Genomic DNA, 27,526 nt, shown 5'->3' on the forward strand with positions numbered 1-27,526 from the left:
CTCAGATTTAGAATTCATATAATAAGCTAGCATCAACTGCCGTTTGCAGAAGAGCATTCCAAACTTCTCCCACCCTTTGCATGTAGAAATATTTCCTAACTTCACTCCTGCATTTCTTGGCTCTAAACCTTAGGCTATGTCCCTGTGTCCTAGTATTCAAGTGTAAGAGACATCCAAAAACCATTACAAATGTCTCAGCAGCCACTAACATGCAAATCCTGCATGGTACCTTTAAATAGCATGGGTGGGGGGTCCTCCAGGCACTCTAAGACACGTTCAGATGGTCGTGGTTAAGACTGTGCGTTGAGTTGAGCGTTAAGTCCCAAAATGATGTCTATCACTTTAAATCAGCGCTGCACACTGATTGTATCCATTTTCTCCTTACTTTACATGCTGCTGGCGTTCGGTATTGTGCATGTGCTAACTCCTATACCAAGATGGCGTCCGGCGCCGTCACGCTGGAAACGTGCGTGCGCAGCCAAGATGCCATCTTGGATGTTGGAGAGGCCAGACATAGCCCAATTCAGCGCCCATGGCTTCCAGCATAGTCACTACATTGCGATCAGGAACAGAAACCTTGATTGATCTTTCTTTCCCCAGCCCAGGGTCTCTGTACAATTATAGTCACTCTACCTCTGCCCTGGCTGAGATCAATTCACTGGGTATACAGCAGGAATTCTAGTTGGGTTCTTCCTGCTTTCCATTGCTCAGTTCCACACTTTACAGGTTATTTACCTATTATTCTATCAGTGACATTATTAAGCATTTGACGGCCAAAGAACTTTACCACTTTCCAAATAACAAATGTCATCTCTACTGGCTTTTGAGTTGAAATGATATCCTGCAGCATCAAGAGAGCTGAACACTACAAAAGAAGAGGAGAGCAACACTTAGACCATGTTGAACATGCCTTTATTTATGGTACACTCCGAAGAAAATAGAAATTCTTATTGTGTATATCTGGACATGGTGCAGAACTGCGAACGCACTCCTTAAAGGAACATTCCATCTCAATCCCAGAAACAATTGTTTACAGTAATGAAATCACAAAACCATGGATTTGAAATCACGCACTGTGGAATAAATCACATTGGTAAGCTCCCTGGGTCGATACGTCCACCACTCTCAGCAGGATGGGGATCGCACCTGGGATCTTCCTGGTCCCTATGGCTCAGTTCTACATTGGGCAGGGCACGTACCTGTAGTACCCGTGATTGGTGCACTTCCTCTCGACGCCCCCCTCCCACCCACCCCCACCCCCACCCCCACCCCCCCACACTTCCCCGGTTCTTCCAGCTGACTGGAACAGAACAGAAAAATAAAACAAAGTGATACATTTAGAAAATATCTTCATAGATTTTTTTTAAATGATGAAATCACTGACAACACCCACCATGGAATGAAGCTTTAAATGGGGCAAGGGGAGGTAGAAAAGAACCCAAGAAGGAATTATTTTGGAGATCTGCTTGGAGAGAAGTGCGAAAAAACTGACTTCTCACCCCCATCTTTCAGTCATGGAAAATATACGCGAAAAGGAACAGGATCTAAAATGTAGAAGCATCATGATCTGTGGATACTTCCCCTCTACATACACACATCTGTATACTGTTATCAAGGTAGTAATAGGACATCACTACAAGTTGATGTGTACATGGTGGGGGTGGGGGGGGCACAAACCTTCTACTTTTGGAAGTGTTATCCATGGTTAGTTACTCCTTCAGGGGATTAAATAAATTGGGAAGATCTGTAACAGTGAGAATTATTGTCCTTTGGAATAGGCTTGATGGACAGAATGGCCTGTTCTCATTCATTCTATTTAATGTATTTGGCAATTTCTGCATGAATGTGCCCTTTTTTCTAGTTACATATATATCGGTTTGTCTTTGGGTGAATTTTTGTGCTCATCAGTAAGAGGGATCTCAGTGCCTGGCGATGGAATATTTCTTCCATTTTTGTTACCAATGCCACCATCAAACATTCCAAGTTAGGTACAGCATGACCAGATGCAAAGGATAATTCCCTTTACTCTGCCGCAACAATGTACCTTAATCCTGATATTAGTGCAGCATCAGTATACATCTTTTCATTTCCCACAAACCAGCTATCCTTTTGGTCTCTATAAACGAGATTGGCGATTTAGAGTCAGGTTATGACTGTTTTCTTTCACCAGTCTAGCAAAGTATCAGAAAAACCAGGTGGCCTCGCAATGCTGGGAATTGCATTGAGACTATCTAAACTGATTTCACTGAGGATCCTAGCAGCCAGCAGACAGATAAAATGTCCGTCCCATCAAACTGGGCTGGATTGAAACCCAGGTCTCAGAGATGAAAAAGTGCTGATGAACCCAATGCTTAACTGAGTCTCTTTATCTGGGCCAAAATTTGTAAGCAAAACAGGTCAATGATATTTGAGGGTGTTTTTCTACCAATTCTGCAAAGTGAGACATCTGGAGGTCAGGAACTATATTGACATAAAAATGCTTAGATACCATGGGGTAAATTTTAACCTGGAGCCAGGAAGAGGGCATTGGTGGGGGGGGGGGGAACCTGGAAGTACGGGTTTCCCGGACATCCTTACAATTTTGAAGTAAGGACATTTTTTTGTTGGTTACCCACTTGACAGGCTGGCCATCAGTTGGACGTGAGATGAGCCAGGAAGCGGATACGAGCAGGTAATTCTTAGTTGGGGGGTGGGGGGGTGGTCGTCGACGGGGTCGGGCTCATTGGGGGTCGGGTGTCATTGGGGATCTGTCATCGGGGGTCATAGGAGGGAGTCATTGGGGGTCGGTTGGGGAGGTCGGGAGTCATCGGGGATCATCGGAGGAGTCATCGGGGGGTCGGGGGCCGGTCATCGGGGGGTGGTCAGGTGTCATTGAGGGGGTTGTTCATCGGGGGGTTCAAAGATTGTGGGGGGGGGGAGTCGGAGATCGTGTGGGGGGGGGCGGTGGTCAGTGCAGGTGGGCTTGTTTGGCCTAGGGAAAGCACTTCTGCTCCTCCAGGCCTACAAGCAGTGCAATAAAGGCACTTACCTGCTGTTTTAGGCCTTTTCGCCTCTTCTCATGTGGCGTGTAGCAGAAGGCCCGGGAGTCCCGGCCCCCAGGAATCAAAAATAAAAAAGCTGTAAAAATGGAGGCCCGCAACCTTTTTGAAAGCTTTCACTGGCCGACCCGCATCTTGAGTGCAGGTTGGTTGCCCGCCCCTCTTCCTGCCTCCGTTAAAACTGGAAGTGGGTGGGTTGGAGGTGAGTTGGGGTTGGGTTTTAGTTTTTTTCAATTTTTACCTTCCCACCCGCCTCCAACCCACCCGTCCGTGGGGTTAAAATTTAAGCCCATAAACCGCTCCCCCTTGTGGTATGGCTGAGAACTGACTGAACTGAAGGAAGCAGATTCCAGGTAACAGGCAACTTTGGAACTTGAACCTACAACCTCAGCATTGTGAACTAAGTAATTATATTATGCCACTTGCCAGTGAAACGTCTTTTATAATAACTTGTGGTAATTCTATCATATACAACAACTTGCATTTAAGTAGTGCCTTTAACATACCAAGACAGTTCACAGAGGCATAATAAAAAAAAAGGATGCCAAGCCATGAAAGAGATATAAGGAGGGGTGACCCCTTGGTCAAAGAGGTGGGTTTTGAGGAGGCCGCTAAAGATCCAGAAGGAAGTGGAAAGGCAGGGGTGTCTAGGAGAGAATTCAGAGTGTGGGCCTTAGGCAGCTGAAGGCATTGATGCAAATGGTGCAGTGAAGGGAGGGAGGAATGCACAAGAGGCCAGAGTTAGAGGAATAGAGTGGTCCAGGCTGCATTGTAGGGCTGGAGAAAGTTATAGAGATAGCAAGGGGCGAGGGCATGAATGGATTTAGACATGAGGATGAGAATTTTAAATTTGAGGTGTTGGAGGACCGGAAGCCAATGGAGGTCAGTGAGTTCAGGGTGAATAGGACTTGGTGCAGGATAGGATACGGGCAGCAGAATTGGGGATGAACTCAAATTTACAGAGGGATAATGGAATGGGAGGCCCATAGGAGAGCACTGGGATAGTCAAGTTTGGAGGTGACAAAGATATGGATATGGGTTTAAGCATCAGATGGACTCAGATTGGGATGGAGACAGTGGTGTTACGGAGGTGGTAGCAGGTGTTCTTTGTGATAGAGAGGATATGAGGTCAGAAACTCAGCTCAGGGTTGAATAGCACACCGAGATTGTGAACTGTCTATTTCAACCTGAGACTAGCTGGGGAGGTGGCAAAGGTATGAGTTTATGGAGGGGGCTGAATACGATGGCTTTGGTCTTCCCAATGTTTAGCTGGAGGAAATTGTCATTCATCCAAGTCTGGGTGCTGTACAAACAGTCTGACAGCACAGGGGTTGTGGAGGGATCAAGGGAGGTGGTGGAAAGGTAGTGCTGGGTGTCGTCAGTGTACACGTGGAAGCAGATCCCATGTTTGTGGATGACATTGCTAAGGGGCAGCATGTAGCTAAGAAAGATGAGGGAGTCATAGATAGATTCTTGGGGGACTCCAGAGGTAATGGCACGGGGGCAGGAAGAGAAGCCATTACTGGAGATGCCATGGCTACTATTAGATAGACAAGAATGGAACAAAGCAAAAGCAGTGTTAGAGATTAAGATTGAGAAATAGTAAAGGAAACCATCTTACACAAAAAATAACTTATATCCTTATATTATATTCCAATTTAGATTATTTCTGCAGTTAAAAAATCCTAAAATTGAAAGACTGCAAAAAGGCTGAAAATTTGCCTGTACAAATGTCGCTGCAGCCTGCTTCTGGGCCAGGTCATATATTGTTTACATTTAGATTCGCTTTATCACCTCAACTGGAGACCCCTTCCCTTTTTATGCTTCGTTAACCTAAACACTGATGCTTTATGTGCAACTTCGGGATCATAATATTTAGTAGGCCTAGAGACACCTCGATAGGAACTAGCACCGAAAGTGGGTTATGGATGGAAAGGTTATAGATTAGCACAACTTAGAAACAGTATAAATGAAGTGAGATCATAACCACAAGGGGGAAGATGAAAGGGGGGGGGGAAGAAATCGGTAATAGGGTGAGCTCAGCTGGCTGTAATGGACTATTCTTCTACCATGGCATCCTATGTAACCTCGGTGTTGGCCGTGAGTTTATGTAACATCTAATCATTAATAAACCTGCAAACGTTTTTGACTTTGTTTTTGAACTCATTATTAATACAGGCACAGGACTGTAGCCTTTGCCTATATACTGAAACAAAAACACATTCCTAACTGCAGTCCCACTGAGCTGGGCAACAAAGTATGGACATTGAAGAAGGATGGTGTGGTTGACTGTATCAAAAATTGCAGAGAGGTCAAGAATGGATAGTGTACCATGGTTACAGTCACAGAGGATGTCATTTGTCACTTTGGTTAGGGCCATTTCGGTGCTGTGGTAGGGGCGGAAACCTGATATGGCCTCAGTCACTGACAATGCCATCTATGGCCACTTCCTTGCATCCCTCATCCCCCAAATCCTCCTATCCTCTTCAAACCCTACTTCCTTCTGCATTTGATCTTGGAAAGAACTCTCTCCCAAGTCACTTATTTTCAAACTCCCAACTGCCTAGCCTATGGTCCTCCATTCACCATAATACTTCCACAGCTATTGACTTGCTAAGCACTCCCTCACCTTTGATGCCCTTGATTCCAGCAAGGCCTTTATTCTCTCCCATCCCAGTCATTCTCCCAGTGTGACTCCCATCTTCGATCCTTCAAGTCCAAGGGGTGCAGACTTGAGCATATCTACTGCACAACTGGTTTAGCCATCCATCACCAGACCTGGCTGGATGACATGAAGTGCTATAGGAATAGAGAAGCCATGGATGACAGCAATGCCAGGGGGTGGCTGTGAATACAGGTCTGAGAGTCTATATGGAGGGAGAGATTTAGGGAAGACAGGAGGACATTGAATTTAGAGGAGAGAGAGCAAGTAGTGCTGAGATGGATATTAAAATCATCCAAAGATGAGGACTCGCTCAGTGCAGAGGCTTTGGGAGGTAAGGAGGATGAATATCTTGGTGAGAAACTTGGGTTTGGGGGCATGGTAGACAATGAGGAGAGGTGACGGGTAGAACAAGATGAGGAGCTTGAAGAAGGAGAAGGTACCAGAGGAGTAGGGAAGATACCAAGGTATGACTTGGTGATAACCACTGTTGTGCTTTGGGCGGGGCAGGTGGTGGAAAATATCGACAGGTGGGGAGGCTTTGATAAGGGCAAGGTGTTGTTTCTCATTAGCCAAGTTTCAGTCAAAGCCAAGATGTCAATGCAATCATCCACAATAAGGTCGCGTATGGCAAGGGCCTTGTCCATGAGTTAACAGACATTATGGAGGGGCACAGTCCAAGGGGTAGTGGCGGGCAGGGTGAGTGGAACGGAAAGGATGTTGCAGAGGTTAACTCCCAACTGGCATGCTGGGGGGAAGGTCGGTGAGAGAGGAGAATGGAGAGATGGGGTTGCTGCTCGTAAGGAGCGGCATAGAAGGTAGCTGTGGGCCAATTCAAGAGGGATTAAAGCCTGGGACAATGGTAAGAGAGTAAGAAGACAGAGAACCAGTTGGGATAGCGATGAGATAAAAGTACCCGAGAGAGGAGAAATAAAAGGTGGCATGATTGGGTGGCAGGAAGGGGAGCAGACAGGAGACGAGGGCCCAAGAGAAAAAAAGGGAGATAGAAGTAATCTTCATCATTGAAGGAAGGCATTCCTCATATTCAATTATGCACCATGTATCTGAGGACAAACTTCTCCACCCTTGTGCTGCTCTAGTAAAATTGAGAATATGATGGTGTCCCACTTGAGTGCATATAATGGTACTTACCTAGTCCAGTTGGCTTTAAGTGTCAGCTTAGTGTCTCTCCTAAAACAAGGCACATGAATTTATTCCATGCCATGGAAACAGTAACAAAAATTTCTAATAGCTACGGAACACTGAGCCCATACCCAAGGGGATCACTACTCATAATCTGGTCCAGGTCTCTGCTTCCATTTGCTAACCCGAAGTGTTAATGGCACAAAAATCAAATGGTTTACATCCAAAACACAATGATATAAACTGACCTTCTTTGACACATCATACTCTTTGTTTTAATGCAGGAAAGAGAAGCTTGAACCTGCAGCTCCCAAGTGGCATAATGGCATGATTCTGGCAATGCAAGACTTTTTATTTTATTCCACTCGAAAGCTACTCTTGATGGTAACTGATCTCCATTTGGTTGTGGTCATTTGTGAACTCTTTCAAACAGGAATGATTAGATGGGAGAAAAACTTCTTTTTGATGAAATTGTCTGCTTTTCAAGGTGAGGGATGCTAATAATGGGGAAGGGGACAATTTCCCATGTTGGCACCCAGACTGACAATCAAGTGCCCCCAAGCCAGGTACCTTGTTGCAACCCCCAACCTCATAAAAGTGTCAGTGTGGCATCTCAATTTCTGCACCAAACATCCTTGAGGCCTTGGTGAGTGAGATTGACAATTTATGTGCAATTTTTTGCTATAGGCCCACACATTTTAAAAACTGAGCTGAGGTTGTTTCAACCAGTCACCAATGAAAAGGTGTCAACTGGCAGCATTATGTTGGCATGAAGATGCAAATTCTAGCACACAACCATAGACTGCTTTGTGATATTTCTCATTTCTCTCCTACTCTTTTTAACTTTGGTGGTGTCCTGTGCAATGGGTCTTGGCCCTTCATCTGCTATTCTCAATAATTAAAATATCTGTTTTAAATTCCCCGAACGTTGGCACTCAAATGTCAGAGATCGGTAAAGTGGGGTGGAGTCTCAGGCTCTTAAGAATCTAATACAACACTATAAAGGACAGTTTAACTGAAAGTGTTATTATAAAATCTTCTTATGTTTTTGCCTTCATTATCTATGATTATTTTTGTTTATAAAAGTGTATATTTGTATTTGAATGGTTCACAAGGCTGATGCCAAGTTGCTTTTTGCTGTGCAGTGCACCTGGCGATGCATGCTGTAGGACGTGCTCACAGGAATCTTAGATCTCCATATGTAATGGTTAGATACAGACATCTAACCTGTACCGATGCAGGCATTCCATGTGTCAGCACTAGGCTCTTACAAGCAGTAGATAGGACATATATATCTACCATCAGGCCACTATGAAAGGGACCCAAACACCCTAGGGTGTTTTTTTAAAAACTGTACCACAGTTTCCCCATCTTCTGTCTCTTCCAACCCCACCCCTCTCTCAGTAATACTCGTATCTGCAGTGATAAGGTTACAAGCTGCCTCCAAGGCATCCATCACCTGTTTCATTTCCTAGACCATCAAGCAGATGGTTCATTTTCTTGAGTTAGGTAGCCATGATATCCATGCCTAGTAGCCTGCTGAGAATTGAGGAAGCACATTGCATATACATTGGTAAGCAGGAGGGTGCATCAACTGCTAGCTCTATCCAAACTTACAATCATATCGTTTTAGAGTGAGTGCCTACCTTTCCTGCAACTGAGATGTTCACAGTTACTTTGCTGGTGTTCCTCACAACAATGGGTACCTGTTCTTAATTGGTTGTTTAACATTAAGATGACAGATCAGTACTGGTTTGATGTGAGGAGAAATATTACCAGGCTTGGTTGGGCAAGTAAATTATTCAGGGATTTAGACACCTATCCAACTCTCTGATACAGGCAAAACTTACTTGGTTCAAGCACAGGATTATTGCTATCTGTCCCTGGGACAACTAAATCATGTTCATAGGAATAGACACCACAAAGAACTCGGTGAAGACTACAGTGTTAGAGTTTAGCTTGATTACAAACTGAGAAAGCAAAAGAAAACATCCTGTAATGAAATTGTTCAGTGCGTCTATACATCTGAAACCTTCTTAGTTGCATGTGGAACAGATGGAATTTACAGTACCTGTCTATTTCTAGTATCTGTCCCAGAGACAGCTATGCTTTTTCCAAATTATTTCTAACCCTTTTTGTATCAGTAACCTGACTCTGTAGAGTAACATTTTAAACCATCTATCCTTATCAGAGCAGATAAGCATTTCTGGACCTGCCATGGCCAGATTTTCTTTCTCAGCCTTGCTGCACACCGTTATGCATGGCTGCCTGCAGCCCAGCTCTTCTTTTGGTTGGTCTTCTGAAAACCCTTTGAGCTTCTTTGCTGTTCAGTACCATGGCCCTGTACGAACTGTTGAAAAAAAAAGAAAGTAAGAAGACATCTTTTTCTACTCTTCACTTGCGGAACTGTCATCCAGAGCACTCACTGTCTCCATGCCAACTCTGCTATTGTTCTGAAAACCAGAAAATGTCACCACAGTGTGTAGAAGAATTAATACCAAAACACACAGCTTAAGTCTGCTGTTGCACAGTCGAGATGCTGCTGAGACAGGCAGTGAAGATTTATGATGCAACATGGAGTCCATGGATTTGGTAGATACATTGTAACCTTTGTCCCAGGGTAGATCACAGGTGTTCCATCTGACATCACAGCATTCTGGCTCTGCATTGGTTAAATGGTTTTCTAGTAGCCCTGTTGCACAAAAAGTAAAGAATTAGGATCAGAAGCAGTCTAGAATCCCAGTACTTTTTTTTCTCCAATTTGTCACTTATTTAGAGGGTTGTCCAAAGAAGGCGTTGCTGGCCCTTGCACCCAGCTCACCCTCAGATCGGAGGATCTGAGAGAGACAGAGCAAAGAAGGCTTAAATAACTAAGTGGCCTTTTTTCCTACTGGGACCCATTGGGTTCTTGAGTCAGCTGTTGCTGCAGCAATGGCCGCCAGCCCTGGAGCTTTCTGGCTTTTTTGCCCCCACTTCTGGGTGAGGTTGGTGTCGGCGGCCAGCCTGCAGCAAAAGCATGTTGGGGTCATGCTAATGACTTGTACCCACAAATCCAGGCAGGATCAGGTCAGGTCAGGTGCAGCACACTTTGGGCGTGCTGCATTTGACTAATGCCCTGGCACAGAGAAGAGAGGAATATCAGGATCTAACTGCCAGAGCTTTATTTCATTGTAGAAGCCATTGCACTGGAACCCGATTCTGACATTCACATAGATCACATATCAGTAGGATCAGAAGGTGGAACTACTGGCAGATTCTTCCACATCCTAGCCCAGGGACACTGAAGCCAGTGGTAAAACCCCATTCCACTATCTTGGCTGAGGTCATCTAACTCAACACAGATCAAGGAGGGAATAATAAGAAAAATAGATGTAAAGGAACATTTGGGATTAAGTAACCATCTTCCCACATCCAGGGTAGACATGAGCAGAGAAGCCAATTTAAGATCTAAATTTTAAACAAGCTGAATTATGAGGGAATATATGGGAATGGTAAAATTGGAAGAGATACTGGAAAGAAAATCTGTAGAAAGGAAAGTGGAATAATTTCAATGGGATAGTTTTTAAGATGCAAAAGGAATTAATCCTTGAAATAGGTCAGAGACAGAATAAAAGAGTAAAACCAGTTTAGCTTACTAACACAGTTGCGAAAGACATTACGGAGAAAGAGAAAACGTGGAGAATTTTAAAATGTTCAGGAAAGGAACAGGATAGGGAGGTCTATAAAGTCAGGCTAAAAAATGCCATGAAACTGATAAGAGTTGCAATGAGGAACCGTGAGGGAAATATAGCTAGAAACATGAAGTAGAGCAAGCAGTAAAGCATTCTTCAAGTATGTCAGGAGTAAAAAAAGGGTGCAAAGAGAGATTGATACACTAAAAAATGATGATAGGGAAGTGGTGTCTGAAGATAGAGAAATTGAGGATGTACTTAACTTTTATTTTTCAACAATGTTCACAAAAGAAGGGGAGGGGGGGAGAAATGACAAAATTGGAGGTACAGTTTATTGGCGAATGTAGACTGGAAAATTTTAAAGTCACAAGAGAGGATATATTGTGGAAGTTGCTGAAGCTCAAGGTAGATAAGGCTCCTGGCTCTGACAACCGTTGTCCGACAGTTCTGAAGGACTTGGTCTCAAACAATTGCAAGTCCTCTTGTGGATATTTTTCAGAGTTCACTGGACTCAGGCCAAACCCCAGAGGATTAGAAAACAGCCAATGTGGTTCCCATCTTCAAATTAGGGATGAGGGATGAACCGTCAAATTGTAGACCTATGAGCCTTTCTTCCACTGTTGGGAAAGTGTTTGCAAGTATTTTGAGGGTTAATGTAAGGGAGCATCCTGAGAGGCATGAGCCAGTCAGCATGGTTTTAGGAGTGGGAGGTGATCTTTGTAGAGATAACAGACCTAATAGGTAGGGGAGAAACAGTGAATGAAATCCACCCGAATTGCAGAAAGGCATTTGACACTGTCCCACATAATAGGCTACTACATAAGGTCCAATTCCATGGGATAGATTAGAATGTATTAAAATGGATTGGCAAATGGTTGGTTGGTAGACAACAAGATGCAGGTTGGCAGCCAGTTACCAGTGGAGTGCCATAAGGTTCAGTGTTAGGGACGCTGGTTATAATTTTTCTAAATGATTTAGAGGAATGAATTGTGACTAAAGCCTCAGTTGCACTGTGAGCGGAAATTTTAACTCCCTTGGGGCTTTTAAGATACTTTTTTTCACAAATAGGCTAGCAGACATTGGACTGGTGTGCCATGGAGCAGTAGGACTCCAATTTGAAACTTGTATGGCATGTTCTTGATGCCAGTTAAGACTCTGGAAAATCATAAGGTGAAAATGGGCCAAGCAGTGATTTGAAGAGCAAGCAATTTGTGAGACTCTTGTGCACTATCTGGCAGATTGGTGAAGACTTTGGGCTATAAATTGGGCCGCATAGTGCCCGTTGTGAAGGCGCTACACGGCCTCCTAAGGACCCAAAATGGCGCCCGGAATGCGCGCGCCACTTCTAGCACGACATGCGCCGGACGGCATCTTGGTAAATGTATTTGCGCGTGTGTAGATAACGAACGCTAGCACCGTGTAAAGTAGGTAGAATATGCGTTAGATCAATGTGCAACGCTGATTTAAAGGGACAGATATGATTTTGGAACTCAATGCTCCAGCCAATGCACTGTCTTATCCTCACACAGCTGAACAGGTCGTAAACAGCATGGAGGAGCCCCCCACCAGCGCTATTTAAAGCGATCATTTATTGGAGTTACAGGTTAGTTGCTGAATTATTGCTTCTGGCTGCTGATGCATTTGTACCTGTTTTTGGAGGTCTCCTTTACTTGAACACTAGGGGTCATAGACTAAAAATTAAAGCCAGGACTTGCAGGAGTGAAATTAGGAAACACTTCTGCACATAAAGGGTGGGAGAAGTTTGGAACGCTCTTCTGCAAATGGCAGTTGATGCTAGCTCAATTGTTAATTTTAAATCTGAGATTCCTAGATTTTTGTTAACCAAAGCTATTATGGGATTTGGAGCTAAGGCAGGTGTTAGGTCACAGATCAATCATGATCTCATTGAACGGCGGAACAGGCTTGAGGGGCTAAATGGCCTACTCCTGTTCCTATGTTCCTATAATGAAGTTTCAATACTCTACAGGGAGTGGGCTGCCTAGCTGATAGTCAACAGCAAGGGCACTGGCAGAGTGGCAGGGGTGAGACAGGAATGCTGTCATCCTGAGAGAGGACAGCACGTTCATATTCCATGGACCCAATGCCACTTGCTGCCTCCTGTTATGTGCCACCTTCTCCTGCAAGAAAGCGGAACATGTGTCGGTGAAAGTCCTGCAAGATGTTTGGGTGATGTGCCTGTCATGGTTGAATAGCTGCCAATGTGTGTGACCTGTGAGTTGTGGGTGTGCGGCTTGCAACAGTGGTAATGCGTGAGGGTGAGAGGAAGCATCTGATTGGAAGAGTTTGGAAAAGCAAATTCAGGAAAAACTTCTTCATACAAAGAGTTGTGAGGATGCTCAACACATAGTCCTAGAAGGCCATAGATGCAAAATCATTTTAAAGGGGAAATAAAGGTATTAATGGATATAAGGAAAAGGTAGGTACTGAGATTAAAAAGATGGAGTTGTTGGGGGTTAAATTGGCTAACCCCCGAAAACGGGCGCTGGGATCACGGTGCGTGATTAACCAGCGCCGGTCGGTTGCAATGCAGGCAGCACGTAACATTCATGCTACCTGATGATTTTAATGATGGGGCGTGCAGCCACTGCTGCCTGCGCTGTTGATTGGCTGCATGCACCAGCAGGGGGCCCCGATATCGGGAGTGGTTAACACTACTTAAAGGCAGCCTCCACCTCTTAAAGGGGAGGTGAACTGTGGCTGCAGAAAGTGCTGGAAGTGCTTTGGGAAACGAATCTGTGGTGGAATATACTGAAGAATGGGCCTGGGAGAGAGTGTGTACCAAGGTTCTCGGATGGTGCACTGGAGGCCTTGATGGAAGAGGTGGACAGATGGAGGGCTATCCTATACCCACAGGGGGGCAGGAAGCCCTCCAGACATATGCTGAAGAGGCAGTGGGAGGCTTTGGTAGACGAGGTAAATGCCATGAGAGTCGTACCACGAACATGAATGCAGCGCAGGGAGAGGTTCAATGAATTGACACGAGTGGTGAAGGTGAGTGAGTTCAAGTTTCAAGTGGCATATCCTACCAACTGTACCGCTAGCCTTATCTACTGCTCCACGCACTACACCCCACCATCACCCACTTACCTACAAACTCTTTCAATCGCTACTCAAACCTTCAAATCACACGCTGCATCCCACCCTCACACAATACCACTCTGGCAAGCCGCACACTTACAACTCACAGGCCACACACACCGGCAGCTATTCAACCGTGACAGCCACATCACCCAAACATTTTGCAGGACATTCACTGACACACGTCCCTCTTTCTTGCAGGAGAAGGTGGCGCACAACAGCAGGCAGCAGGAAGGACCTGGGGGAGGACAGGCACCCCCATGGAGGAGACAGTGGGGTCCATCATTGGACGGGCCGTGGCTGAGGCCATGGTCACTGGCGGTGCTGGAGGTATCGATGCTGAGGGTCCCTGCATTCCTAATTCTCCCTCTCGCTTCCCACGTCTCCCTCATCCCACAATCTTTTCCGACTCATGTGCTGCAGATGGTGTAAGCACACATGTCTTACTTTCTCCTCTCCCCACTCCACAACTCAACCTGTCTCCCTTTCTCATTTCAGAACTGGAACTGGCACAGTCAGAGGAGGCAGAGGAAGACGACAATGATGATGCAGACACACTGTCACTCGACTTTTTACTCACAGCCACCAGCTCAGACAATGAGGAGTATTATGAGGACTTCAATGGGCCAGGCTGCAGAAGAAGGCTGATGGGTGTACACCACCAAATGCTTGGTGCACTGGAAAGCCTGCCAGAAAACCTACGCATAATGTCAAGGGGCATGGAGGAGTCCAGCTCCAACTTGGCACAGGACTTTGCACAGAGCTTGGAGCCCATCCTTTCTCACATGGAACGGGTGGTCACCTCCATCAGCACACCTGTGGAACCCACCATGACGCAGTGTCTGATGACCGATGTCACAGCTTCCATTGCAGCACGAACATCTGTCATCCAAGATCTGGCTGCTGCATTGGGAGCTCAGACTGCGGCTATCATGGCTCTGGGTTCCACTGTGGTAACGGGGCTTCCAGGGCATCACAGCAGTCCAGCAATCTGTTCTCCAGCAGCTCACCAGGATTGCTGAGGCGCAGTCCCGGGAGAATGGCAGTGGTGCCGTGGAAGATGAACCTGCTATCCTCTCTCATGACGACAGCATTCCTGATCCCACCACTGCCACTCCACCAGTGCCCCTGTTGTTGCCTGTCAGTCAGCCAGGCCAGACTGCTGCAGCCCAGGCCAAGATGGTGCAGTCTGAATTCGGGCCCTTCCGGCCCAGGGCAGCTCGAGGTTGTCCTCCAAGGCCATCTGCACTCTCCTCAATTGAAGGTCAGCAGCCTTCCACCACCCATGCTACAGCCACTGGGGATGCACCTCGTAGGAGCACTAGGATAGGCAAAGGCACGCGTATGACAGGCACTAGGGGAATGCACAAGGGGGAATAGTATCAGTTTGTTTGAATCATTTGATGTGTAAATCTATAAATGTGGTTCTGAATTTGTATTTGGTGTTGGTTTTCATTTCTGTGATGAGCTGAGGGAGGAAGCAATGTGTAATCATAAGGGGGACGATTTGATGGTCATGTGGGAGAGGAAAGATAAGGAGTGTGGGACTGTTGGTGAATGGGGAGGTGTCTGGTATCGCTCATTAATCATCTGATCAAGCAGAGCCCTAGCAGACAGGTCTTGACTTTGTTGACATCCTGCCTCTTCCCCCACTTCCTCCTCCTTGTCCTCCTCCATGTCCTCCTCCTCCTCCTCCCTCTTCTGGCAGCTTGTCCTGCTCTGTGTGGCCTCTCTGCATGCTCCCAGTCATGCTCAATTCCCAGAGGAAACCCTAGCAGGCCACTCATGTCTGGAAGCAGCTTTGTTCAGCTAAATGCCACTAACAGTACTGCAAGACCAGCCAGACAGCTCTCTATAGAATATTGTAACTTTCTCCAAGTATCGGAAACCTCCACAAACACGTACAGTTGTACTAGCAGGCAGAATAAATAATCCAGCGACTAACCTGTAACTCCTGCATGATCCCTTTAAATAGCACTGGCGGGGAGGGTCCTTCATGCCCTTTAACTCCTGTTTAGCTGTGCGATGGCTGGAGCGGGGGATTCGAAAATGCCGCCGGCTGCTTCAAATCAGAGTTGCACACTGATTTACGTCATAATCTCCCTAGTCTACATGCTTCCGGCGTTCGTTAGGTGCAACCACCTTTACCAAGATAGCATCCTGCGCGCGTCACATCGGAAGTCTGCGCGCGTATCTTGGACGCCATTTTCGGAGATTAGGTGTCCCCGTAGCGTCTACAAAACGGGAGCGACGCTGCCCAATTTAACCCCCGTCATGTCCAACAAAAATGGCAGGGCAGGTTCATTGGGCCAAATGTAAATGAGAGGAAAAAGTTGGTTCTAGTGGATGGTCAAGGTTTACACTTGATGGATGCCCAGTGACATCTGTAAATAGCGTGAGGAGGATTTTTATGGGAGGGGAGGCCACAAATGTGTTCCAATTTCGAACTAAAACCAACAAAATTTAAATCTGCCTTTTTTTTCCGGTAAGGGTGTTGTTGCACTCTATTCAAACACAGCATCTTCAACTCATTGAAAAACTGGCAAGTACCCCCTGGTCATAAACACAGCTGTTAACAGTTTAAGAACTAGGGTGAGATTTGTTAAATGAAAACTAGAAAAGCAACAGTTTAAATTTATTTACTTAAAACAAATTCTTCAAGAGTGCTGAGAATGATTGTTCTAGTGTATAATGTTTCCTTCTTGGTGCCAGAATAAATACGTCAAGCGGATTCTGTTGTTTTTGCAAAAACTATTGTGAAATTGGGGGGGCTGTGGGTTTGTGTCTGTAACAAATGGAGGGAGAGGAAAATAATCAGATGGAGAGTCAACCCCAGGCTGCTGTTGCTCACCTCATGTTTGGTGGTTTAGAATGGTAGCAGGTCACTCAGCTGCTCTTCTTGCTACTTTTGGCGAGCAAGCCAGGAAGACCAATGAGGAAATGGGAGGCAGGTTTAACATTGTGAAAAATTAAGTTGCTGCAAAGAATACCTCCATTCTTCTCCATCCAGTTTCTTTCCCACCCCTGTTGAAGGCACTGGCACGTGTCAGAGTACCATTGCACAGACACTGGTTGCTGACACAGACACAGAACAAAGCTAGGGGCCATAAATATAAGGTAGTCATTTCTAGAGGGATAGAACTGTAAAGCAGAGAAGTTAGGTTAAACTTGTATAGAACCTTTGTTAGATCACACTTGGTGTATTGTGCACAGTTCGGGTCTCCATATTATAGAAAGGATATAGAGGCACTGTAAAAAAGATTCATAAGGATGATACCAGAACTGAGAGGATATACTTATCAGGAAAGGCAGAACAGGCTGGGACTCTTCTCTCTAGAAAACAGAAAGCTGAGCGGTGACCTGATTGAGGTCTTTAAGATAATGTTAGGGTTTGTAGGGTAGACCCCCTAAAGAAAATATTTCCGCTTGTGGGGGAGTCCAAAACTAGAGTTCATAAGTATAAAATAGTCGCTAATAAATCCAATAGGGAATTTGGGAAAAACTTATTTACCCAAAGGGGGGTAAGAATGTGGAACACGTTACCACGAGGAGTGGTTGAGGCGAATAGCATAGATACATTTAAGGGGAAGTTAGATAAACATGAGGGGAAAAGGAATAGAAGGGTATGCTGATAGGGTTAGGTGAAGAAGGAAGGGAGGAGGCTCATGTGGAGCATAAATGCCGGTACAGACCAGTTGAGCCAAATAGCCTGTTTCTGTGCTGTAGTTTCTGTGACTTGATATGGTCACTAATAAATCCAATAGGGAATTCAGGAGAAACTTCTTTACCCAGAGAGTGGTTAGAATGCGGAACTTGCTACCACAGGGAGTAGTTGAGGCGAATAGCATAGATGCATTTAAGGGGAAGCTAGAGAAACACATGAGGGAGAAAGGAATAGAAGGTTATGCTGATAGGTTTAGATGAAGAGGGGGTGGGAGAAGGCGCGTGTGGAGCATAGATCAGTTGGGTCGAATGGCCAGTTCCTGTGCTGTACATTCTATGTATGTAATATATAATTCTCTCTGGTACTTCATGCAAGTAGCCATTCTTTATGTGTGAGCCTAGTGCTTGTTTCTAGGCTATTCGACCCTGGGAGCATCTCAGCTGAGCCTGATCATATCCTCACCTGATCTTAACACGCACGCAATTGCAGCGCTGTTCAGCAGGGCCACCCTGGCTGTTTTCACTTGCCTAGCCAGGGATGCTGAAACTAATTGTAGTGCTCCTGTCGATATTCCAACTGAGATCAATTAAATTTAACAACATCAACAACTTGCATTTATATAACGCCATTAACATAGCAAAACATCCCAAGGTGCTTCACAGGAGCGTTATCAAACAAAATTTGACACAAGCCACAAAAGGAGATATTAGAATAGATGACCAAAAGTTTGGTCAAAGAGATGGATTTTAAGGTACATCTTAAAGGAGGAGAGAGAGGTAGAGAGGCAGAAAGATTTAGGGAAGGAATTCTAGAGCTGTGGGCCTAGGCAGTTGAAGGGACATTCAGCACAGACTGGGAGTCAAACCTGAGACCTTCTTGCTCTGTATGGCTCAGTTTCACATTAGTCCTAGTACTTACCAACTGAGTCTTAAATACAGCTATGTATTTCTTCACCTTTTTATGTCAGTGTAATGATTAAGTGCATTCCCCCTTCAACATCTTTCCTGACTTCTCCCCTCAACACTGCTCCCGGTTCTGCCCCTCAAAGTCACTTCCAGCTTCTGCCTTCTGTTGCCGCCTCAAATGAGTGAATGCTCCCGCACGCTGTGGGTGTGAATTCACTTGAGATGAAGAATTCCTTCTCATGGGGAGAAGAAGCAGAGTGCCAGCATGAACTAGGTGGACAGGAGGAAGTCAGCCATTTTGAACTGGCAGGAAAGAGTGCCATTTTAAATTGAGGGGGAAGGAGAAGAAGAGAAGCCTGCGGTGGTAAGGTGGGACAAGACAATGGAAGGACTTATAGATGAGGACAAAGATTTTGAACTTGATGTGAATTCTTTGAATGAGGGTGTTGCTAAAACTTGCAACTTTATTAAAGGTTAGTTGATTTTGCATTATTGGTTCAATGCACGTGAATCATGGGGATGTCTGTCTCACAACTTGATGAATCACGCATATCAGAATTCCCTGGATAGTTTTGGCTTAACTATGGCGTAAGAGCAGAGTTGCACTGTTTTCTTCCGAGGAAATTCATACCTGCTGAATTTTTAAATTTCTCCTTACTGAGCTTTGTATTGTATTTTCATATTTTTGAATGTTAATTTATTTTTCCACAATTGCATTTTCTTAAACAACAACAACAAAACAACAACAACAAAACAACAACTTGCATTTATATAGTGGCTTTAATGTAGTAAAACTTCCCAAGGCGCTTCACAGGAGCGTTATCAAACAAAATTTGACACCAAGCCACATAAGGAGATATTAGGACAGGAGACCAAAAGATTGATCAAAGAGGTAGGTTTTTTAGGAGCATCTTAAAGAAGGAGAGAGAGGGAGAGAGGCGGAAAGGGTTAGGGAGGAAATTCCAGAGCTTAGGGCCTAGGCAGCTGAAGGCACGGCCACCAATGGTGGAGCGATTAAAATTAGGGATGCACAAGAGGCAAGAGTTGGAGGAGCGCAGAGATCTTGGAGGGCTGTAGGGCAGGAGGAGGTTACAGAGATAGGGAAGCGCGAGGCCATGGAGGGATTTGAAAACAAGGATGAGAAAATTAAAATCAACGCATTCCCAGACCGAGAGCCAATGTAGGTCAGTGAGCACAGGTGTGATGGGTGAACGGGACTTGGTGCGAGTTAGCATATGGGCAACAGAGAATTGGATGAGCTCAAGTTTATGGAGGGTGGAAGGTAGGAGGCCAGCCAGGAGAGCATTGGAATAGTCCAGTCAAGAGGTAACAAAGGCATGGATGAGGGTTTCAGCAGCAGATGAGCTGAAGCAGGGGCGGAGACAGGCGAAATTATGGACGTGGAAGTAGGCGGTCTTGGTGAAGGAGCGGCTATGTGGTGGGAAGCTCATCTCAGGGTCAAATAGGATGCAAAGGTTGAGAACAGTCTGGTTCAGCCTCAGACAGTGGCCAGGGAGAGGGATGGAATCGGTGGCTGGGGAATGTGGCTTGCAGCGGGGACCAAAGACAATGGCTTCGGTCTCCCCAATATTTAGTTGGAGGAAATTTTTGCTCATCTAGTACTGGATATCGGACAAGCAGTGTGACAAATCAGAGACAGTGGAGGGGTCGAGAGAGGTGGTGGTGAGGTGTTTTCAGCGTCCATGTGGAGCCATAGGTTTTCGGATGATGTCGCTAAGGGGCAGCATGTAGATGAGAAATAGCAGGGGGCCTTGGGGGACTCCAGAGGTAATGGTGTGGGAGTGGGAAGAGAAGCCATTGCAGGTGATTCTCTGGCTACAACTGGGTAGGTAAGAATGGAACTAGGCGAGCACAGTCCCATCCAGCTGGACGATGGAGGAGAGGCGTTGGAGGAGGATGGTGTGGTCAACCGTGTCAAAGGCTGCAGACAGGTCGAGAAGGACGAGGAGGGATAGTTTACCACGGTCACAGTCACATAGGCTGTCATAGTATCGTAGTAGGTACAACACAGGAGGAGGCCATTCGGCCCATTGTGCCTGTTTTTGGTTCTTTGAAAGAGTTATTCAATTAGTCCCATTCCCCTGCTCTTTCCCCATAGCCTTGTAATTTTTTTCCCTTCAAATGTTTATCCAATTCCCTTTTGAAAGTTACTATTGAATCTGTTTCCACCACCCTTTCAGGCAGTGCATTCAAGATCATTACAACTTGATGCTTAAAAAAATGTTTCCTCATGTCGCCTCTGGCTCTTTTGTCGATCACCTTAAATCTGTGTCCTCTGGTTACTGACCCTTCTGCCACTGGAAACAGTTGCTTCTTATTTACTGTATCAAAACTGTTCATGATTTTGAAAACCTCTATCAAAACTCCCCTTAACCTTCTCTGTTCTATGGAGAACAACCACAGCATCTCCAGTCTCTCCACATAACTGAAGTCCTCCATCCCTGGCACCATTCTAGTAAATCTCTTCTGCACCCTGTCCAAGGCCTTGACATCCTTTCTAAAGTGTGATGCCCAGAATTGAACACAATACTCCAGCTGAGGCCTAACCTGGGTTTTATAAAGGTTTAGCATAGCTTCCTTGCTTCTGAACTCTATGCCTCTATTAATAAAGCCCAGGATCCCATATGCTTTTTTAACAGCTTTCTCAACTTGTCCTGCCACTTTCAAAGATTTGTGTATATGCACCCCCAGGTTTAAACTAAATAAGGCAGGGAGGGTCCCGGTGGAGAGAAATCTAGAATGCTAAAGAGAAAAGACAAGGAAGCAGTGCAGGAAAGTGATCTGGGTAAGGATAACCAGATTGGTCAGCCTGAGAACCAGGAAGGGACAGAGCGTACTAACAAATAGGGTCCGGGTAAGAAAAAATGGTAATAAGACAAATAGGGCCACAGTACAAAAAAATGTTAAGATGTCTAAAAATGTTAAAAAGTCAAATCTAATGGCACTGTATCTGAATGCACGAAGCATTCGTAATAAGGTAGACGAATTAACAGCGCAAATAGATGTAAACGGATACGATATAATTGCGATTGGTGACCAAGGCTAGGAGCTGAATATCCAAGGGTATTCGATATTTAGGAAGGACAGGCAAAAAGAAAAAGGAGGTAGGGTGGCATTGTTAGTAAAGGATGAAATCAGAGCAACAGTGAGAAAGGGTATTGGCTCAGAAAATCAAGATGTAGAATCAATGTGGGTGGAGTTAAGAAGCACGAAGGGGCAGAAAACACTGGTGGGAATTGTCTATAGGCCTCCAAATGTAGGGGATGGGATCAAACAGGAAATTAAAGATGCATGTAACAAGGGTACTAATGTAATCATGGGTAACTTTAATCTACATATAGAATGGCCAAACCATATTAGCAAAAATATTGTGGAGGGTGAATTCCTGGAGCGTGTACGAGATGGTTTTTTAGACCAGTACGTTGAGGAGCCAACCAGGGAACAGGCTATCCTAGATTGGGTATTGTGCAATGAGAAGGGGTCAATTAATAATCTTCTTGTGCGGGGTCCTTTAGGGAAGAGAATGAAAGAATTCTTCATTAAGATGGAAAGTGAAGTAGTCCAATCCGAAACTAGGGTCCTAAATCTAAACAAAGGAAACTATGAAGGTATGAGGCGTGAGTTGGCTATGATAGATTGGGGAGCTTCATTAAAAGGCACAATGGTGGATAGGCAATGGCTAACAATTAAGGAACGAATGCATGAATTGCAACAATTATACATTCCTTTCTGGTGCAAAAACACAAAAGAAAAAGTGGCCCAACCATGGCTAACAAAAGAAATTAAGGATAGTATTAGATCCAAAGAGGAGTCATATAAAATTGCCAGAAAAAGTAGCAAGCCTGAGAATTGGGAGCAGTTTAGAATTCAGCAAAAAAGGACCAAGAGATTAATTAAGAGGGGAAAAATAGAGTATGAGAGTAAACTTGCAAGGAACATAAAAGCGGACCGTAAAAGCTTCAACAAGTATGTAAAAAGAAAAAGAATGGTGAAGACAAATGTAGGTCCCTTACAGTCAGAAACGGGAGAATTTATAATGGAGAACAAGGAAATGGCAGAGCAATTAAACAAATACTTTGATTCTGTCTTCACGGAAGAGGACACAAATAACTTCCCAGAAATGTGAGGGAACCAAGGGACGAGTGAGAAGGAGGAATTAAAGGAAATTAGTATTAGTAAAAAAATAGTGCTGGAGAAATTAATGGGACTGAAAGCCGATAAATCCCCAGGCCTGATAATCTGCATCCCAGAGTACTAAAAGAGGTAGCCATGGAAATAGTGGATGCATTGGTTGTCATCTTTCAAAATTCTATAGATTATGGAACAGTTCCTGCAGATTGGAGGGTGGCAAATGTAACCCCACTATTTAAAAAAGGAGGGAGAGAGAAAACAAGGAAGTACAGACCGGTTAGCCTAACATCAGTAGTAGGGAAAATGCTAGAGTCTATTATAAAGGATGTGATAACACGACACTTAGAAAATACCAACGGGATTAGACAAAGTCGACATGGATTTATGAAAGGGAAATCGTGTTTGACAAACCTACTGGAGTTTTTTTGAGGATGTAACTGGTAGACTAGACAAGGGAGAACCAGCTGATGTGGTGTATTTGGATTTTCGGAAGGCCTTTGATAAAGTCCCACATAAGAGGTTAGTGTGCAAAATTAAAGCACATAGAATTGGGGGTAATATACTGGCATGGATTGAAAATTGGCTAACAGACAGGAAACAGAGAGTAGGAATAAATGGGTCTTTTTTGGGGTGGCAGACAGTGACTAGTGGGGAACCGTAGGGATCAGTGCTTGGGCCCCAGCTATTCACAATATATATCAATGATTTGGATGAGGGAACCAAATGTAATATTTCCAAGTTTTCATATCTACAAAACTAGGTGAGATTGTGAGTTGTGAAGAGGATGCAAAGAGGCTTCAAGGCGATTTAGATAAGTATAACGTGAATAAATGTGAAGTTATCCACTTCGGAAGGAAAAACAGAAAGGCAGAGTATTATTTAAATGGTAACAGATTGGGGAATGTTGATGTACAAAGGGACCTGGGTGTCCTTGTACACCAGTCACTGAAAGCAAACATGCAGGTGCAGCAAGCAGTTAGGAAGGCAAATGGTATGTTGGCCTTCATTGCAAGAGATTTGAGTACAGGAGCGAGGATGTCTTCTGGCAGTCATACAGGGCCTTAGTGAGAAAACATCTGGAGTATTGTGTGCAGTTTTGGTCTCCTTACCTAAGAAAGGATATACTTGTCATAGAGGGAGTGCAGTGAAGCTTCACCAGACTGATTCCTGGGATGGCAAGACTGTCGTATGAGGAGAGATTGGGTCGACTCGGCCTGTATTCACTCGAGTTTAGAAGAATGAGAGGGGATCTCATTGAAACGTATAAAATTCTGACAGGGCTAGACAGACTGGATGCAGGGAGGATGTTCCCCTAGCTGGGGGTCTAGAACAAGGGGTCACAGTCTCAGGGTACGGGGTGGGACATTTAGGACTGAGATGAGGAGAAATTTCTTCACTCAGAGGGTAGTGAACCTGTGGAATTCTCTACCACAGAAGGCTGTGGAGGCCAAGTCACTGAATATATTTAAGAAAGAGCTAGATAAATTTCTAGACATAGAAGGCATCAAGGGATATGGGGGGAGAGCAGGAATATGGTATTGAGATTGAGGTAGAGGATCAGCCATGATCATATTGAATGGCGAGCAGGCCCCAAGGGCCGTATGGCCTACTCCTGCTCCTATTTTCTATGTTTCTATGTTTCTCTGTTCCTGTACCCCATTTAAAATTGCACCATTTGGTTTATATTGCCTCTCCTCATTCTTCCTACCAAAATGCATCACTTCACACTTCTCTGTGTTAAATTTCATCTGCTACATATCTGCTCATTTCACCAGTCTGTCTAGGTCCCCCTGAAGTCTGTTACTATCCTCCATATTGTTTACTACGTTTCTGACTTTCAAGTTATCTGCAAACTTTGAAATTATACCCTCTATACCCAAGTCCAGGTCATTAATATATATCAAAAAGAGCAGTGGTCCTAATACTGACCCCTGGGGAACACCACTGTATACTTTCCTCCAGTCTGAAAAACAACCATTCACCACTACTCTCTGCTTTCTGTCCCTTAGCCAATTTTGTATCCATACTGCAACTGTCCCTTTAATCCCATGGGCTTTAATTTTACTAACAAGTCTATTATGTGGTACTTCATCAAATGCCTTTTGAAAGTCCATATACTCATCAACCACACTACCCTCATCAACCCTCTCCGTTCCTTAATTGAAGAACTCAATTAAGTTAGTCCAACACAATTTTCCTTTAACAAATCTGTGCTGACTTTCATTTATTAGCCCATACTTTTCCAAGTGACAATTAATTTTGTCCCGGATTATTGTCTCTAAAAGTTTCCCCACCTCCGACATCAGGCTGACTGGTTTGTAATTGCTGGGTTTATCCCTCTCCCCTTTTTTAACAGGGGTATGACATTTGCAATCCTCCAGACCACTGGCACCACTCCCATATCTAAGGAGGATTGGTAGATTGTGGCCATTTCCGCAATTTCCACCTTTACTTCCCTCAGTAACCTAGGATGTATCCCATCTAGACTGGGTGACTTTTCTTCTTTGATTACTCCCAACCTTTTAAATACCTCCTCTTTATCTATTTTTATCTGCTCCAATATCGCTACTATCTCCTCCTTTACTGCTACAATGGCAGTATCCTCTTCTCTAGTGAAGATGGATGCGAAGGATTCATTTAGTACCTCTGCCATTGCTTCTGCCTCCACAAGATCTCCTTTTTTGTCATTTGTGACCTTGATAAGGCCTATTTCAGTTCTATGGCAGGGATGGAAAGCTGATTGGAGGGATTCAAACATGGAATTATGGGAAAGATGGGCACGGATTTGGGAGGCAACAACATGTTCAAGGACTTTGGCGAGGACGGTAGTTTGCAAGGACAGAGGGCTTAAGGGTGGGTTTTTTGAGGAGAGGGTGATGACGGCGGATTTGCAGGGTAAGGGGACAGCACCTGAGGAGAATCCAAGATCCAAGTGGCCAATCTCATCCAAGTGGCCAATCTTTATGTGAGGCTACATAGCGTCAGTAGGCTGATTGACTATGTGCACAAATGATGGTTTGATGTCATCAAAATTTAATTTTCGTAACATCAGAAAGAAAAAGATGGACGTACAGAGGAAGCTGGTGTATGTTCTGCACTTTCCTTGGGCCCAGATTGTTTATGCTGATATCCACTTTTTATGCTGGTTTTTCTGTACCGGCATATGCTAATAAGATTTAAGACATTTCAGCATAAGTTGCCATTGGCAAGATCGGCACAAAAACAGGTATACATTTCAACGTAAGCGCGATCCAGGAAATTCTGGGCCGTTAAAATAATAGTCAAAAATCAGTAAGTTTAAACAGAATCATGAAGTTTAGCAATGCTGTTGAAGTTCCGCATACCTTAAGCACAATATGATATGCAACTAGGAATAATCAGAGTGAGGACTGTTTCTTTTCAGCCAGAACCCAGGTAATCTATCCTTACTGTGTCCCTTGATACATTGGCTCCAACTCCATTGACTGAAAACACGCAGCACAGAATAAGATGATGAGATCATCAGAACCCATTTTTCATCATTTCAATAGAAGGAAGAGAAGGAATGCCTCCTTGTTGTTTCAGTGAATGAATGTAGTGAACCACCCAAATCAGGAACATAGAAACAGGAATAGGCCATTCGGCCCCTCGAGCCTGTTCCACCATTCAATGGGATCATGGCTGATCTGTAACCTAACTCCCTTTACCCGCCTTGTCTCCATATCCCTTAATACCCTTGGCTAGCAAAAATCTACCGATCTCAGATTTAAGATTATTAATTGAGCTAGCATCTACTGCTTTTTGTGGGAGAGAGTTCCACACTTCTACCACCCTTTGAGTGAAGAAGTGTTTCTCTCCTGAATGGCCTGGCTCTGATTTTAAGGTTATGATCCCCTTGTCCTAGACTTCCCCACAAGCGGAAAAAGTTTCTCTCTTTCTACCCTATCAATTCCTTTCAAAATTCTAAAAACTGAAATCAAATCATCCCTTAACCCTTTATATTCCAGGGAATAAAAAATCAGTTTATATAATCGCTCCGCATAATTTAACCCTTGGAGCCCTGGTAACACCCCAACATCAATCTTTGGTGTGTGCTGAGTTAATTGATTGGAGGAGGGGGGGGACCTTAGCATTCCTTGGTGAGGGAAGGAAAAAGTTCAGTTAATGTTATAGCTCCTGATCACTCTGATCCAACCAAAACTTATTGTCCAGGTTCACACATGATTTATGAGTGCGTGATGAGGTACAGGAAGGCTGCCAGTGCCCATACAATCATACCCCATGAGTCAACTCTTCAGAAGAGGAGGAGAAAAAATTGGAGTGAAAAAAAACTCGCTTATGAAAAGATATTAACACATCAAAAAAATGGGATAAGCTGCAGGTTTAAGGGTATATTTATATTCGCAAATTACCTTCAGGAACTTCCTTATCTCAACTTAAAACATTACTCTGTACATTGTCACAGAGCATAGAAGAGTATCTGCTCTCCCCCATCTCTGGCAGCCAGGAATTGGGGTCAGTCCCATTCATTTAATGTGGGTTGAAGCAATGGCATGTAAATGTCATTTAGTGGTAATCAATTGACTCACAAGTGACCACTTCTTTATCGTAATCTCTTATTTCACTCTTCAGAAGTTGGCATTATAAACATTTGGTTTTACAAATGGGTGGAGGGCCTAGAGGCAAAATAGACCCTCTCTTTCCATCAATAGTGATTAATCTAAGTGGCCAAACTCATCCAAGTGGCCTATCTTTATGTGAGGTTACATAGCAGGCTGATTGACTATGTTCCTGCTGATGTACCTTGTGCAATTTCTAGCAGGAGTTACTAGATAGCAGACAAGAATAGGAACCCCGGCTGATTTGTCCAACCGAGTCCAGGTACAGCTGAAGCCAGCTAATTTAGCACAGATCAGGGATTGCACCTGGGACCGTGTTGTAAGCTTCAATTCCACACCAGGTGGTGCATTTATGCACTGAACCATCAGGAAGTCCTAGAGGTACGAATAGCACAGTTTTGGAGAGAATCTCACTCCCAGATAACTTGTTTTCTCTTAAGAACACCTAAACTGAAGGAAGCTAAATTCAATAGAGAACAGAACTTAAATAAGACAAATTCTGACTTGTTCCAGTTGGTTATACATCCAGAAAATATACTGATATTTGCTTAACTTACAACATGGTGTTTGTTATATATTAGTGACAGCTACAAG

The 27,526-nt window shown here is 44.4% G+C and overlaps 1 protein-coding gene across 1 annotated transcript in view; it reads right to left on the reverse strand.

The window, feature by feature from the left end:
- Window positions 1-9,230: 9,230 nt before the first annotated feature.
- The window catches only part of nalf2 (NALCN channel auxiliary factor 2), a 279,238-nt gene continuing 260,942 nt past the window's right edge, over window positions 9,231-27,526 (reverse strand). The window contains exon 3 of the mRNA XM_067996692.1: window positions 9,231-9,535. Within this exon, the coding sequence (XP_067852793.1) occupies window positions 9,231-9,535 (305 nt within the window). The remainder of the gene's footprint in view (window positions 9,536-27,526) is intronic.

The sequence above is a fragment of the Heptranchias perlo genome, chromosome 15 (assembly GCF_035084215.1).
Source record: "Heptranchias perlo isolate sHepPer1 chromosome 15, sHepPer1.hap1, whole genome shotgun sequence".
Taxonomy (NCBI): Eukaryota; Metazoa; Chordata; class Chondrichthyes; order Hexanchiformes; family Hexanchidae; genus Heptranchias; species Heptranchias perlo.